This window comes from Chinchilla lanigera, unplaced genomic scaffold (assembly GCF_000276665.1).
Source record: "Chinchilla lanigera isolate Chin_1 unplaced genomic scaffold, ChiLan1.0 scaffold00091, whole genome shotgun sequence".
NCBI lineage: Eukaryota > Metazoa > Chordata > Mammalia > Rodentia > Chinchillidae > Chinchilla > Chinchilla lanigera.
The window spans coordinates 8,594,292-8,611,346 of NW_004955492.1; the positions used below are offsets into that span (position 1 = coordinate 8,594,292).

The following is a 17,055-nucleotide window of genomic DNA, read 5'->3' on the forward strand; positions in this document are numbered from 1 at the left end:
AAAAAAAAAAAAAAAAAAAAAGAAATGGTAGTTCGAGCAAGTGAATCAGAATGTAAAATACACAGAGAAAGGAAATAGAAAAGTCAGATGCATATTCATATTCAAAAATACTGGATTTGTTGCAAAAAGTTTTCTGTTTGGGTTTGCTCTGCAGCTGTCTGTTTGCAAAGAGCTTCAGCTGCCACCTAGTGACTTCCACTGGAGCGCCGACCTGGTGGCTGTGTCTTACTCCGCTGCCTCAGGCGAAGCACATTCTGTTCAGGTAGGTAACTTAAAAGCTTATTATAAACTTTTAAAAATAAAGATATTGTACATTTGGAGGAAATACCCAAGCCAATTATGAGACATAACTAAAGCTACTGAAATCAAAACTCCGTGGCATTGACAAAGAGCTGGACACATGAGTAAGTGGAACAGAGCCCAGTTAGGCTACAGGGCCGTAAAGTTGGCCAGTGATATTCAACAGATTGCAGAAGCACTTTAGGGGAGAAAGGATGGTCTTTTCAGTAAATGGTGTTAGAACAGTTGGTCATCTATAATTTAAAAAAATTTGAATATCCCTCTAAACTTCATACCTAGTACAAAGACTGACTCAAAATGTATCATTGATCTAAATGTAAAATTGTAAAAAATTTTAGAAGAAGATGAGAGAAATTGTCATAATGTAATACTAGGCAGAGTTCTTAGAAGTCACCAAATCATGATCCATAAAAGAAATTGGTAAAATTAAAGTTAAAATAAGATCAACATTACAAACTTCAAGATACAAACCAGGCCACACAGCAGGAGGTGATCTGCAGCAAATGAAGTATCTGTATTTACAGCCAGCTCCCCATCCCTAATGTTACCCCCCTAATGTTAATGTTATCCCTAATGCCCCACCTCCTGTCGGATCAGTGGCGGTGTCAGCTTCTCGTAGGAGCAACAATCCTATTGTGACCTCTGCGTGCAGTGGGTCAAGTTTGCACGCTCACATGCTTTGTGAAAATTCAAGCCAGGTGTGGTGGCGCACACCTGTAGTCCCAGCACTTGGGAGGCTGAGGCAAGAGGATTGTTGCTTGTTTGAGACCAGGCTGTGCTACAAAGTGAGTTGAAGGCCAGCCTGAACTGCACAGCAAGACCCTGTCTCAAAAAGACAAAAAAAAAGAAAAAGAAAAAATTCAGTGGAAACCACACTCCCCCAATCCCTGGAAAATTGTCTTCCGTGGAACTGGTTTCTGGTGGCAGAAAGGTTGGAGACTACTGTTTTATAGCAAATGGCAGCAAAAGCAACAAACAGCGATGTCTGCATGACCTGAAGGATCTCAGAGACAGTAAGCCAAGTTAAAAACCAGTAGCAGTGGTTATATTTTCTGTGGTTTCATTGCTTGATGTTCTCAAAGAGACAGAACTGCACAATAACATTGTGCCAGTTAGAATGAAGGAAGGTTTGCAACTGTCAAGGGATATAATTACTGGGAAATTTGGGGGATGACATGGTTAGTCACGACTCCATGCATCAGAATACATGGAACTGTGCAACAAAGGAAACACCAGTTTATTTATTATTCACAGTTTATTTTTTTTAATTAATGAATTTATTTATTTATTTATTTTCGTTTTCTTTTAAGACAAGGTATTGCTGTGTAGTCTAGGCTGGCCTCAAACTCACAGTGATCCTCCTGCCTCAGCCTCCTGAGTGCTGGAATTATAGGCATGTACTACCGTGCCCAGGCGTGTTTGATAATTTTAAAAATACAGGTTTTTTTGGTACCCGGAGTCGAACGCAGGACCTTGCGCTTGCCAGGCAGGCACCTGTGCCACTGAGCTGTATCTCTGGCTAAAAAAACAGTTTTAAGGAGTTCTATTTCTGATTTTGTCATTGTCACAAACTCCAACTATTGAGGCTGTCTTCTGTTGGTTGCTGACTATGTGATTTTTTTCCAAGGCTGTTGCTGTCATGGTTGCCACCAGAGAAGGATCTATCCGCTACTGGCCAAGCCTGGCTGGGGAGGACACCTACACAGAGACGTTTGTGGACCTGGGGGGTGACAGGACCTGCAGTTTCCTAACAGCAGTGCAGGTGTGTGGTGGTGTTCCTACATGCTTATGGGAAAGCTGTGACTTGGGGTGGCAGTGTGGTCTCAGTGACCACAGTGTGGGTTCTTGATGGCTGTGCAGGCTGGAGGAACCTGGAAGAGGCAAGAAGAACGTGAAGGCCTATGATTTGAACGACTATACCAGTGATTCTGAACCTTTTAGGTGGTGGCTATACCAGTCAGGGGTACAAACTGCAACCCCAAATTCATGTACTGCAAAGTGCCAGCACTGTAGTTAAACCTCAGTACTCAGCTGCTGGGACAGTGCTGGGGAAACTTGGCTTTTGTGCTGCCAGAAAGGGCTCTGCATGCCCACTGCAGCATGCATTCCAGTGCATTTGCTACCACTGAGGTAGACAAAGGGAGGGCCCTGCATGGGACTCCAGAATGTCCAGGTAGTAGCAAGTACTACCACCTGCTTTTTTGTTTTAGAGCACCTGCTCTAAAAACACCTGCTTTTTTGTTTTAGAAACATCTTACAGGAATAGCTAAGAAACTTAAACTCTGCACAGTGAGCGCTTGTGTCTATTCCTCAGGTTCACCAAGGAAATAAAATAAGATACTTGATTTGTTGAACCTGTAATATGGTGAACTTCAATTTAAAAATCAGAATTTAAAGAAATTAACTTTCTCAGCTGCAAAATTTTTTCTATGTAGAATTAATAATGCCAAGTTAAGTAGATTGTGACGTAAATTATTTATGTATTTATTTTTTTGAGACAGACTCTCACTGTGTAGTTCAGGCTGGCCTTGAACTCACTATGTAGCCCAGGCTGGCCTCAAAGTCACAGCGATCCTCTTCCCTCAGCCTCCCAAGTCCTGGGATTATAGGTATGCACCACCATGCCTGGTCTATTTCAATGAAATAACATTGTGCCTTTTTATTCTTTTAGATTTAAGGTGGGGATGATTTTTCTGTCTACCAAAGAAAGCATTTCTTGTTACTTCTCGTCTTCTTAGTGTTAGGTGCTTAACTAATCTCACAGCGTTTGTCCACAGGGAGGGAGTTTTATCTTGGCCTCTGCAGGAAGTCAACTAATTCGGTTGATACCTGAAAGCTCCGGAAAGATTCATCAGCACGTCTTGCCACAGGGGCAAGGGATGCTGTCAGGAATTGGTCGAAAGGTTTCTTCCCTTTTCGGAATTTTGTCTCCTAGTAGTGATCTCATGGTAAGTTTATAAAATACTTGTTTTACAAGCTTATTTCTTAGTGAAATCAGTAAGTTGATAGTCTTCTATGAAGTTGTTATTGTATCCATCTGAATTAAAACTAGAGTGCAAAATCTAAAATGTGTTTACTACGGATCAGTTTGGCTTTGTAGACTTGACTTGAAGTGTATCTTCACTCTTGTCCTTCACCTGTCTGTGATGACATCTGGACCTGGGGACTAGTACTGCTTGGGCTCAACTGAGAGCAGGGAGGGTCATGGGACCTGGTACTTTATGGAGTCTCTCTGCTAGGTGCTCTGTGTCTGTTGTCTTGTGTAACCACTGTCTCAGCTGTGAAACAGACACTTTCTGGGGAAGCAACCTTGCTGTGGTTGCTAAGTAGCAGAGTGGGGTTCATGCCCAGCCTGTGTGCATCTGAAGCATAGCTCTTGTCACTAGGCTGTTTCTTCTTTATTTCAGGCAGCCCTTGTCACCTGCTTCAGTTTTTTTGAACCTAAAACTTAGGATGTCTAAAAAAATGTATCATATTCCTCCTTCTCTCCTATGGTTTAGACACTTAACTCTGCAAAGCTTGTCTCGCTTCTGACCTCTTTCTGTCATTGCTTTCTTTAGTGACCTGGGTGTAGGGCCCTGATACTCCTTGTGCATTCTCTGTCCACCAGCTTGCAGGTGTTCTGTGGGACGGAAGAAGGTCGAGCTTCTACAGCCTGACGAGCTCAAATGTCAATAAATGGGAATTGGACGATTCCTCTGAAAAGCTGACATACAGTTGGGATTTACACAGAGTTCTGAAGGAAAATATCACTGATGCTATTTGGGTGAGGACAAGTAACGTTCATCTCTTATTCATGTTCTTGGTTGTACAGTGTTTGTTCCTTGTTTATTTCAACACACTTAAATAGATAGTCATAGTGCACAGCCATCACAGAGCAGAAGTGGGGTGTTCAGTCCTGTGTATATTGAAGCTCACTGATTTGCTTGCTTAACAGTTTTCCCCAAGTGTATACTTTTCTCCTCAAGACATGTTGGAACCACCATAGGTGTAGCATTTCATCAAGTGCTGAGGATACACAGGTGGGAAGAAAGACTTCTTATGCTCAGGAGCTCACTTTTTTGATACTTCCATTTAGGGATCTGAAAGTAACTATGAAGTCATTAAAGAAGGGGTCAACATTCAGTATTTGGACTTGAAGCAAAACTGGTAAGCAATTAATGTGCCCTAAAGAGGTGAGTTAGATATCAATTTAGAAAATAAGTTGGTATCTATGATAAAATGATGAGCAGTCTTGCTGGCTGTTGTCCTAGTGCCAGCCTTTTCATACTCTTCTGCCAGTGGCCTGGCTCTTCTTTATCCAGCACGCTAGTCCACTTGGCAAATGGAGGCATTTTGCGGCCTTGGGTGGCACATTGTTTTCTGGATTGTCTTCCTGTTCGGACCCCAGCCAAGCAGCTCTTCGTCATGTTGTCTTCAGGCAACACCGAGACCCCGTCCTTCCAGCCCTGCGGGTGCCTGAGCTAAAGTCTGTCTCCTTTCCACAGAGATAGCTGGTGTTCATCTCAGGTGCCTGTTCTGTTGCTGAGTGAGCTCTAGAAAGCCTGTAGTTTGTGGCTAAGCTGAGCAGAGGAAGGGTGGGTGAGGTTTATCTTTGTAGTACATGTTAGAACTATTGATGGTTTATTCTCAGAGTGAATTTCTTTTTAGAAATAGTGCTGCAAGTGATATGTTAGCTTAGTTTGATAAAGCTGGTGATTCCGATAAGGGTCAAATGGAATTAAAAAGCATTTATAACCTGGCTAGTATGAGGATGCTCATAAAGAGTCCAGTGTGACAGTTTATTTTTTTTTTTGGTTTTTCTTTACCAGTAATGGGAATCGAACTCACGACCTCACGCTTGCCATGCAGGCCCTGTGCCGCTGAGCTAAATCCCCAGCCCCAGTGTGACAGTTTAGAGTGGCTCCCACTTTGCTTTTGCCATAGTGGGACAGGTGTTGCTCTGTGGGTTAAGGCACTGTCATTGTGCTGTGTGGTTCTCTTGGGCTGTTGGGATTGTTAGTATGCTCCTTCCTACAGTCTGAAAACCTTATAAAAGCTACTAAAGAATTAGAAAAGTAATGGTTTTCATTTACTTCTGCAAGCATTTTGATTAGATGCAATTGGCCTGATTTTATTTATCTTCGTCAGACTTTTGGAAACAAGACTGCTCTTCAGATGGCACCCACTGTGGACCTTGTTTTCAGATTTGGAGGCAGATTGAGAATGGCAAGAGGCACTCAGGAATTGTATCCTGGGTCTCCTCTTTCCAGTGTCACCCATGACAGCAGCAGCAGCAGTTGGTTATGCTACAGAGAGGGTAATGCAGGCATTCCAAAGAATGCCTCTGTGCTCTGAAAAGGAGAAGGCTTAGACTTTTCTTTTTTCTTGACCAGTGATGGGCTCCTGATTTTGGCTGCAGCGTGGCATCCGGCAGATAGTCCTTGCCTCCTCTATTACTCTCTGATAACAGTAGAAGATAATGGCTGCCAGATGTCAGATGCTGTTACTGTGGAAGTCACTCAGTATAACCCACCTTTTCAGGTAAGTTAAACTGCAAGGTGCCAGTAACACAAGGAGTTTTTTCTGGCCATTGCATATTCCTTGAACTTCATCTGCAGGGCAAATAATTCTTTTTCTTGCAAATACCTTAAAGTAGCTTGGTTTCTGGTACTCTTTGCTCTTTCTTTTTTGCTATTTCACTCATTCCCTTGCCCAAGCTTAGATCTAAAAAGCAGTCTGTTTGTTTTGCTGTTACTCTGGAGAGTAGTTGTCATTTATATATATTTAAAAAATTTTTATTTTAAAGAGTAAAAGAAGGATAACATAATAATAGGGGGGGCTTACCAAATTACAGACAAAGTAGTAGGAAATTATCAATGGTTATTGTTTTACATATTGTTATCTACAAGATAATTTCTCAGGAAAAGAAATAGACAAATAATAGTGAGTTACAGAAAAAAGAGCTATTCTCAATGGTTGTTGTAGGAAACACATAATAATAAACATAAATCCACTTATGAAATAGGATGGAAACAATGCAAACATTAGAGAGTTATGGATAGATTAGTAGGAAAATATCAATGCCTGCTGTAATAGATGGTGGTATCTTCAAAGTGGTTTCTCAGGAAGACAGAGATACGCAAGAAGGATCTAACAAGTAGTTACAGCCTAAGGGTTGTCAAAAATAGCATATTACCTCCTCACCAGTGACTCCTTTCACTGAGGTATGATGGCTGGAAGGAAGGCTAGGATTGAAAAGAAGGACCAAGAGACTTGCACCTGTGTTTACCAACAGGCTGTTTTCTTGTTCCTCCATAGTCATGATTACCCGGGGCTCCTCCATGGAGATGACAGTCTGGCCAGAGGGATAAGGCAGAGTATGCCCTGGGCCCCCTCATTCCTGTTGGACTAACTGGTAGAATGGGTCTGAGCTCTGGGGCCTCTGCTTCAGAGGGCAGACCGATCTCCAGTGGTCACCTTTGCATTCAGGGAATGGCCCAGGGGGCTTCTTAGGGCAGTTCCTCTTGAGGTGGCCTGGCTTTTAACAGTGGTAGCAGATGAATGCAGTCATCGAGTTCTTCTTGGGGCCCTGGGAATCAGACTTAGGGTCTGCTTCTCTTAGTGCTACAGCAAAAGCAGCTGCTTTTTCTCAGTCTCTTTGTTTTCTCTCCTTGGTCACCGCCTCGTCATAGCTATAGAATACTGAGGAGGCAATTCTTACTAACATCTCAAGTGAGCCATCTGGGGCAAAAGCCAGTTTTTGTAGCTTTTTCTCTCCATCCTCCCATCGCATTGGGACCTCACAACCAGTTAGTGTCCTCTTCGCAACCATCAGCACAGGCAGCAGGGATCTCGCTGCAGATCTCCCTGGGCCTCCATGCGTTCCTCCACCACAGCCTGTACTATCAGGGGAAGAATGGCTTCCAGGGGATCTCCCCAGGTATTGCACAAGGTCCTCCTGGTTTACAGCTTCCAAATGGCTCTCATGACCCCAGTCCACTAGACCTCTGACTCTTCGGGCTTAGTCTGTACTCTCATGTTCTCTGAGTCCTTGTTCAGCAGCTGCTCCTCCGCTGACTGGGGACCTTTCTGGTTCTCAACAGCGGGGAAAGAGTGACCGGTTGTGTGGCATGTATTCCCAGGGGTTTCTCCATGTGGGAATGATTCATGCATATCCTTGGGCGGGCCTCCGCAGCCAGTGTGTGGTGGGCCAATTGTGTCATTGTTTCTCTGTGCCATGATAGTTGTGAATTGTGTGGTGCTGGGTGGCTTGGGGGCTGGCGTGTGCCAGTGCACACCGCCATGGCACCTGCCAGGCTGGGGGCCGGCCTGTCGGCCGGTGCTCCCCACCGTGCAGCTTCCTGGGCGCTAGGGACCCTCGTCCCGGGCTCCTGTGAGGCTGGGGGCCGGCCCGAAGGCTGGCGCTCCCTGCCACACGGCTTCCTGGATGCCAGGGGCCCTCCTCCCGGGCACCTGTGAGGCTGGGGGCTGGCCTGAAGGCCGGCGCTCCCTGCTGCGTGGCTTCCCGGCTCTATATTAAGTAGAAATACAGAAAATTTTGGTAAAAGACTGAAGAGTAGAAGTAAGGAAGATGCCTGCCGGCAGTTAGGGTTCAGTTTTGAGCCTGACATATTCCTGTGTAGCCAAAGGATTGTATGTAGGCAACAACGATATGATCTCATCAGTGTGTGGACCGCTCACTGATGGAGCTATTCCTGAGCTGTGATGTGCATGAAGGAAAGTCTTGACAGCTTGTCATTTCATTTAACCTTACGTGGTGTGTAATTCTGTTAATCATTATTCTTAATAGGACTCATTTCACTGAATCCCATAAGCAAACTTTAATTTGTTCTTTTATTTCTTTTTTTTGGTACTGGGAATTGAACTCGCGACCTCACACTTGCCAAGCAGGTGCTGTGCTGCTAAGCTATATCCCTGGCCCTGTTCTTTTGTTTCAAATGGAAGTAAACCTTATTAAGTGTTTGAATTATACAAGAAAATCATACTCAGTGTGGGAAAAATTTTTCAGAAAGTGCAGAGGGATATAAAGAAAACAATTAAAAAAAAAAAAAACAATTTGAAAATGAAGAAACCACGGTCCCATTTTTTTTTGAGGATCCTATTTAATGTAATGTTTATTTTTTAAATTTTTTTGTGGTGCTGGGGGTTGAACTCAGGGTCTTGTACATGCAAGGCAAGAGTTCTACCACTGAGCCACATCTCTAGCCCAATGTTTATCATTTTTACCATTTGCTAATTTTGTCATTTAATTAGGTCTTCTTTCTATATTTCCCTCTTGAATTTATATATGGGAAATTTTACCGGGATGTGTGTGTGTGTGTGTGTGTGTGTGTGTCTGGTATCTTTTGGTGCTAGGGATTGAATCTAGGGCTTTGCATGTGCTAAATATAAGCTTGTGCTTGATGTCTTGACAGTAGAATCCAGAATCAAAATGCTTACCAGTGATTATAAAGACTTGCCAGTTTTAAAATAATTAAAGCTTTTCTTTCATTTCTCATGTTTGAGATAGGCTTCTAATTATAATCTTAACACTGTGCATATATTTTCAAGATTTGCTGTTATTTGTAACTCAACAAATGATTTCTCTTTATGTATTTTTTTATGAGTGTGTTTTCACAGCACAAAGTGATTACATTTATCGTGGGAAGTTGGTACGTATACATAATGCATCTTAATTCTTTTCTGTCCCTTTCCCCTCTCATCACTCCCTGTTCCCTCTAACTCTTTTTTGAGACAGGGTCTCGCTATGCAGTTCAGGCTGGCCTTGAGCTCACTTTGTAGCCCAGGATGGTCTGGAACTCGCAATAATCCTCCTGCCTTAGCCTCCAGAGTGCTGGGATTACAGACGTGTGCCACCACGCCTGGCTCCCTCCAAATCTTGATCCCCTTCCCATTTGAAAAATATCTATTTCCACTTTTTTCTTTGAGTCTTCTTTTAATCCCTATTCCTTTCCTTCCCTTCCCGTTCCATATGTTGTTCCCCTTCCTATTTAGAAAGATCTTTCTATTTCCTGTTGTCTGTCCTTTATTTTGCTCTTTGTTTTTTGGGTTTCTTGTATAAGAGAAACCATGTAATATTTAAACTTGTGTCTGATTTATTTCACTTAACATTATGGTCTTGAGGTACACCCCTTTTCCTACAAATGATTCAAGTTTATCCTTCTTTATGGCTGAGTGGTACTCTGTAAACACCACATTTTCTTTTTCCATTCATTTGTTGATGGGAATATAAGCCATTTCCAAGATGTGGCTATTATAAATTATACTGCTGTAAACATGGTCATACTTGTATCCCTGTAATGTAATGACTTGATCTCTTTCAGAAAGATTACTAGAAGGGGAATAGTTGGATCAAATGGAATTTCTACTTTTAGATTTTTGAGGGATCTCCATAGTGGTTATATTAGTTTAGATTCCCACAAAAATGAGAAGGGTTCGTTTTTCCTTGGAGCCTCTGCCACATTTGCTATTTGACTTTTTGATGATAGCCATACTTTCTGGAGGAAGATGATATTTCAGTGTTGTTTTAATTTGCATTTCTCTAATGACTAGTGATGTTGAACATTTTTTCATGCATTTATTGACCATCTGTACTTCTGAGAAGTATCTACTGTTCATTTCAGATGCCCACCTTTTTTTTTTCTACACACAGTTTATTTGAAAGGGGATGGGGCTGGGGATATCGCTCAGTGGCACAGCGCCTGCCTGGCAAGCAAGAGGTCCTGAGTTCGATTCCCAGTACTCACAAAAAAAAAAAAAAAAAAGAAAGGGGAAAACAAGACTCAGAAGCTTACAGATTCCTATCATTTTGTTTTGAAACCCTGTATCATTTTTATTGTTTTTGTCTATATTGTTGTTTTTATTTTTTAAATTCTCTTTAAAATAATAAAAAATAATAATAAAAAAGAAACAGATACACTGTAGCATAAATTCAGTCTTTTAAATTTGTGTGATCTTCCAATAATTTTAATTTTTATTTTGATACAGACTTATTTTCATTCACTTTGCTGAAAGAGGAAATTCAAAACCTTTTGTTATTGTTGTTGTTTTTTTGTTTTTGTTTTTCTTCTGGTACCAGGAATCAAACTCACTTGCGCTTGCCAGGCAGGCACTTTGCCACTGAGCTAAATCCCCAGCCCCCTCAAAACCTTTTTTTAAAAATAACTTTCTAATCATTTATTGATGTCCAACCCTAGCATGTAGGAAATTCCTCTGAAAGTAATTATAATTTGAATCTTCCAAATATTTAACCACTTAACAGTTTGTTCTTAGTGTCATTTGGGGGGTGCTTTGTTTATGTACTGACCATCTGGAGTGTCTCTTGGGCAGGTGTCCTTTCCACCAGTCAGTTTTTATTTGCACAAGATATACTCATGGGTCTTTTTGTTTTATATTGACTATTTCTTGCATACTTTCTTTATTTAGAACATTGTATTCACCCTGGAAGTTTGTTTCTAGTGAAATCTAATAGTAAGCTGTGGTTATTTTCTTTTTCTAATTCATGTTTATTTGTGAAAATCTATAATTTTATGCTATAATTTATAAAACTCATCATAAGTACATTAGATATAATTTGTATATTTCTGCAGAACTCAGAGATATTCTTTTATAATACAAAGTGGATAGATTTAGGACACTGAAAGTGAATAAGAAGAAAGTGCCAAAAGATCTGCAGAAGAAAAAACTGAAAATAGGAGAAATGTTAGTATAGCAGAGAGGAAAAGCCTGTTATGAAATAGAAAAATGGTATCTCTTTACTGTCAACTAGTCATAATACAGAAACAACAGAATTTGAAAGAAGAAACAAAACTAAAAAAGTTCCAACACTGGTCAATGATTGTAAAACTTCTATGATGGTGTGGACAGAGCTGACCAACATCTAACCAGCTGTCCTGTCTGATGATGACTTAGAAGACACAGAATGCCCATGGATACCTTTTTGATTTTTATGGTCTAAAGAGATGACTTTATTTCTTAGGCTTCTTTTCCACCCCTAGAAAGGGAGATCCCAGTGTTCTGAGCTTCCGAATTTGGACAGTGGTAACTGAACATGAACATCCTCTGGTTTTACATTTAACATCTTTCTTATCTGAAACTCGTGTAAATCAGAAGATGGAGACTTTTTTCCTTTTTGCTTCTGTAACAGTCTGCAACGGAGATTGCCGAGCTTCCTCCTGTCTGTCCTTCCCTTGTCCTGCTGGAGTCAGATGCCCATCTTTTAATTGGGTCTTTTATTGTGGGAGGTCGAATTTTTTTTTTTTAGTTCTTTGTATGTTCTAGATATTAGTCCTCTAAGGAATAGCTGGCATTTTTTTTTCTCAATCTGTAAGCTGTCTTATTCTGTTGGTTCTTTCCTTTGTTAAGTAGAAGCTTTTTAATTTGGTATAGTTGATTCAGTTTTCTGATTCTTGATGTTATTTCTTGTTTCATTAGGGTTCTGTTGAGAAAATCCTTGCCTACAGCTATAGATGCAAGAGTTGTACCTATTTTATCTTCCAGCAGATTAAGTATTTCTGTTTAGACATTTAGATCTTTGATCTATTTTGATTTTAGTTTAGTATGTGGTAAGATATATGGGCCTAGACTTGATCTTCTGCTTGTGGATATCCCAATTTTCTGCACTTTTTGTTAAAGAGGGTATTTTTCGTCTAGGGCATGTTTTTGGCCCCTTTATTGAAAATCAAATAGTTGAATGTGTCTGGGGTTGTTTCTGTTTCCTACATTCTGTTCCATTGATCCACATTTGTTTTTGTGCTAGTACCATGCTGTTTTTATCACTGTAGCTTTGTAATATGACTGATAATCTATGATTGTGATGCCTCTGCTTTGCTGTTGTTACCCACAGTTGTTTTTGCTATTTGGAGTCTTTTCTGGCTCCATATGAAGTTTTGGATTGTTTTCTCTAGATTGTGAGGAATACTGTTGGTATTTTAATTGGGAGTACGTTAAATCTATATATCAATTTTGGCAAATCTATAGCCATTTTGACTATATTGGTTCTGCCTATCCAAGAACATAGGATATATAACAGATGATTTCTCTAACTGATGTTCATCTTAGCAGCCAGGGATATAGCTCAGTGGCACTAGTACCTGCCTGGCAAGCACAAGGTCCTGAGTTGAATTCCCAGTACCAAAAAAAAAATGTCCAGATGCTCATCTTAGTCCCTTTGGGCTACTAGATCAAATACCTGAGATGAGTAATTAATTAGCAGAGAGTTAGTGGACGGATGCAGTTCTGGAGGTGAGAAGCCTTGGATCAAGGCACTAGCAAGTTCAGTACCCATTCTCATAGAGAGCATCTTGCTGCAGCCTCACGTGGTGGAGGTCAAAAAAGGTTTGCCAGTCTCTTTTGTATGGGGACTAACCCTATCCATGAGGGCACAACCCTGATGACCTAATTACACACCCCTGCGCCCACAATATCATTACCATGAGGTAGGTTTCAACATGAGAATATCAGAGGAACACCGATCTTCAAACCATAGCAGTTTCTATAAACTGATTGTATCATGTTTTATAAATCATGTCATGGGTAATGTTTAGATTTTCATGAGAATCAGTGAATTAACATTTTATCCTTTTTTATGGGATAGTGTATAAAAACATGATTATAAAATTATACCGGCAGTTTTGTTTCAGTTCTCACTAAATATAATTTTAATTTGAACTTTCAGTCTGAAGACCTAATTATGTGTCGGTTGATGGTCCCTGACTTCTCAAACCAGACTGCCTATCTATACACTGAAAGTGCTGTCCATGTATGCTCCACAGGAACTGGGAAATTTTCTCTTCCTCAGGAGAAAATTGTCTTTAGTGCACAAGGTACAGTAGTAGTTTTGTTTTGTTTTATTTTGTTTTGAGACAGGGTCTTGCTGTGTTGCCTAGACTGGCCTCGAACTTGAAGTGATTCTCCTGCCTCAGTCTCCTAAATGCTGGGATTACAGGCATGCATTACCATGCCCAGCTTCTTAGCAGTTTTAGAAGGCATGTGGCTGGGGATATAGCTCAGCGGCACAAGCCCCCACCTGACAAGTGAAAGGTCCTGAGTTCTGTTGCTGATATAAGAAAAAAGAAGAAGGCGTGATTAGGGAGCTCACTGGTCATGCTTCGTAGTTCTCTTTCCATACTTGTGGCTTTAGACCTAACATTTCAGCATAACACCACATAGGCAGAGCTGATATCACAACCCTACTGAGAAATCAAAATGGTGGTAGATTTCCCAAACATTTACATTTATGGGCAAAAATAATAACATTTTCTTTGGGGAGGAGACCAAAAATGAAAGCAGTGATACTAAAGGAAGGAATTGCTGATCCTGATTAGTTTTTGAGTTGATATAGACTAGTTCTTCCAGACCCTGTAAGAAGAGTCCAGGTGCCAGACTCAGGCATGCAGCTGAAGTTGGAGAGGGCTAGCCAGGAAAGTAAATAAGTCAGGTGGATGTTCTAATCGGGGCACCTATCTAAGGGATTGCACAGAGGACAGTTGGGAAAGGCTGCAGCATGGATCTGGGCGTTTCTTGTCCCTGGCCAAGAGCCTAGAGGACGGAGGGATAGCACTGCTGAGTGTTCAGTGGGCTTGGGCACCTCGCTCCACGGCTGATCCGATGGACACAGTTGAGCCAGAGGACGCTGCAGGATGGAAAGAGCTGCTATTCTGAGTTACGCAGGATGAATATTTTCTTCGGGAGTTTACTCTACTCCCTGGCGTCTTACAAGGACAATTTTTCATTTCCTTAAAAAGTAGAAGGGCACAGAGTGTGCTTCTTTCAGCAGCAGGTGCTTGATTTGATTCTGGCGTTTAGAAGCTGAGTTCACGGTAGGAGTAGTACTGTAAAGGAAAAAGTACGTGAGCGTGACTCTTTTCTGCCCAGGGTGGTGGACTTTAGAAGATGTATTTGTTTTCTTTTTAGGAGATGGCATTTTGGGTGCTGGCTCCTGTGGCGGTGTTCCCATCCTCTTCTCTAGAAACAGTGGCCTGGTGTCCATCACGTCGAGGGAAAGTGTGTCCCTCTTAGCAGAAGACGTGGAGGAGTCCTTGGCCTCTTCAGTCACCGGACCAGGCAGTGAGGTTGGTGCTTTCTTAAGATGGTTTAACTTTTGTTTTTATATGACTATTTCACACAAATGTTTTACATAAGCCAGTTTTAAATAAAAACTTTTTTTTTGGTAGTATTAGCAATTGAACCCAGGGTCTTTGGACTGAGCTATATTCCTAGCCCTTATTTTATTTTGAGACAGAATCTTACTAAGTTGCCTGGGCTGAGTTTCAACTTGTGATCTTCTTGCCTCAGCCTCGAAGAGTGCTAGGATTACATGCATGTGCCACTGTGCCCCTGAGAAAACATTCATTCTTTTATCTCCCTCATTCCTTTGGTCTTCTTTCTCAGAGCAGCTTCTTTTAAGTCTCTTAATTGTTCCTTCTGCTGTTTTGCTCGCATTTCCGAACAATATTTGCATGTTGCTGTCGCCTGAGTTACCAATCTTAGAAGATGAATGCTTGGGGTAATTTATACTCCTTCCTCTGTCTTTGCCATACCGATATAAATGCTTTCCCTTATAATAGTAATGTGAATATTGGTTTTGTTTTGCTGAGCGTAGTAATGTACTGATTGCATTTCCCTCATCACAGTCAAATGGCATTGTTTTATACTTGGCTCATTTTTCTTAAATGCCTGTCATCCCACATCCTTCAGCAGCTCTGAAAGACTGTGGTTCTTCCTGTGATGGGATCTCAGGAAACTGCATCTGCATAGGTGTGACCCTGAAGCCTTCTTTCTGCACTGCCCTCAATCCCTCAGGGCCTGTCCATCTATGAGATGTCACTCTCCACTCCTCCCTTCCCCTCCCCTCCCCTGTCCCTTCCCTTCTCTTTCTTTTTCTGCTATTGGGGCGTGAACCTAGAGCCTTTGCTTTGAGCTACATCCCCAGCCCTTTTATTTTATGAGACAGAGTCTTGCTAAGTTGCTCAGGCTGGGCTCAAACTTGTGGTGCTCCTGCCTCAGCCTCCCATAGTGCTGAGGTTATAGCTATGTACTTCCTCCATGCCTGGCTTTTTGTTTTTTTAAAATCTTTTACTGGAGTTTAAAAATAATACTATTTGGAGTGTATTCCATTTTGAATAGTATGCAGTGTAGTTTATCTTGGTAATTCAAAGTAAGGTGACTTGGTATAGTTTCTACAGAAAGTAAGATTTTTAAACTTTGTTTTATAATCAGGTGGTTATATTATAATACTGCTGTATGTTCTGAAGCTACTTTACAATATTCCATTTCTTTTAAGTTTTTCTGAATCCTTGTTTAGTCTTATAAAAAGTGAAAACCTATGAAAAATGGTTTTGGTTATGATGAAATCTCCTCCACTTTTATTTGTCTTTTTTGAGACAGGGACTTGCTTGCTATGCAGTTCAGGTTGGCCTTGAACTCACTTTGTAGCCCAGGGTGGCCTCGAACTCACAATGATCCTCCTGCCTCAGCCTCCCAGGTACTGGGATTACAGGCGTGTACCACTGTGCCTGGCTCCCCGACCCACTGTTTTTTAAGTGGAACTGGGGATTAAACCCTGAACCTCTAGCTCTTTTTATTTTTTATTTTGAGATAGGGTCTTACTAATTGCCCGAGATGGCCTTGAACTTGTGATCCTCTTGTTCTGGTCTCCTGAGTAGCTGGAGTTACAAGTATGTGTCACCATGCCCAGCCTTACTCAGGATAGAATTCTTGAATTATCTACCTTTTGGAGCTGTGGTTAATTGTTGAGTTTTGTTTGTTAAGTTCAGTAAATTCCTGAACAACTTTGTGAGATAATTTAATAACCAGCTTGTGTGTGTTACTGTCCTGTTATAGGATGGGTCCAGTTCATTCTTGAGCAATTAGGAATGTTCTGATTCCTTTACCTGTAAACTGAAGCTTGTTTTTTGCAGAGTATGGTGTTTGAGACCACCACGAAGAATGAAACCATAGCACAGGAAGATAAAACAAAGCTTCTGAAAGCTGCCTTTCTGCAGTACTGTAGGTACGGCCCATCTTTAAGATCCGGGTTTGTGATATGTCTGGGATATGTTCTGCTGACACGTGCAGCAGATTGGGTGATGGGGAGAGCAAGTTGGAGGAGTGCTACTATCAAAAAGAGTAGGCTTTTCTGGACATCAGTGATTTCATGAACAGTTACTCTGAGCTTGATAGCTGCAGGAGTATGAGCTAGGCTGGGAAAACATCTGACCCAACACACTGATATACAGATAATACATTGCAGATGAAGTTTTGTCATTGTCATGAAAGAACTTAATAATTTAAAAGCCCCTTAATGATTTGCTGGCTTGTTAGTTTTGTTGCATACAAAATCACCATAAAATTTAGTGGCCTCTGAGTTCTGTGGCTTAGATTCTTCAGTTCAGTTCTTTGAGACTGGGCTTGGGTGGCGGTTAGACCATTCCCAGCTGGGCTTGCTCATAGTGGCCAGGGGCCAGGCTGGCTGTTCTTGGCTGGGCTCACGCATGTTTCCAGGGCCTTGGCTGGCCAGCACTGTGGTGGCCTCTTATGAGCATGGTGACGTTTGGGGCAGGTGATCGGTGGTTGCAGTGGGAGCATCCTGGGACCTTCAGACTGTTGAGCAGCGTCTCTGGCCTCTTCCCACTAGAGGCCAGCAGCACCTTTCCCTCTTCCCCCTCATGTGCAGACACAGCCCAGTGGCCCTGAGAGGCAGAATTGGTAGGTAACACTGTCAAGTTCTATCCAGTTTGTTTTTTTGCTAAA

At 41.6% G+C, this 17,055-nt stretch overlaps 1 protein-coding gene across 1 annotated transcript in view; it reads left to right on the forward strand.

The window, feature by feature from the left end:
* Nup133 (nucleoporin 133kDa) overlaps positions 1-17,055 on the forward strand; it is a 57,990-nt gene that overhangs the window by 10,390 nt on the left and 30,545 nt on the right. The window contains exons 4-12 of the mRNA XM_005405007.2: positions 155-262; positions 1,928-2,062; positions 3,078-3,248; positions 3,911-4,066; positions 4,379-4,449; positions 5,676-5,823; positions 12,980-13,127; positions 14,218-14,375; positions 16,224-16,315. Of these exons, the coding sequence (XP_005405064.1) occupies positions 155-262; positions 1,928-2,062; positions 3,078-3,248; positions 3,911-4,066; positions 4,379-4,449; positions 5,676-5,823; positions 12,980-13,127; positions 14,218-14,375; positions 16,224-16,315 (1,187 nt within the window). The remainder of the gene's footprint in view (positions 1-154; positions 263-1,927; positions 2,063-3,077; positions 3,249-3,910; positions 4,067-4,378; positions 4,450-5,675; positions 5,824-12,979; positions 13,128-14,217; positions 14,376-16,223; positions 16,316-17,055) is intronic.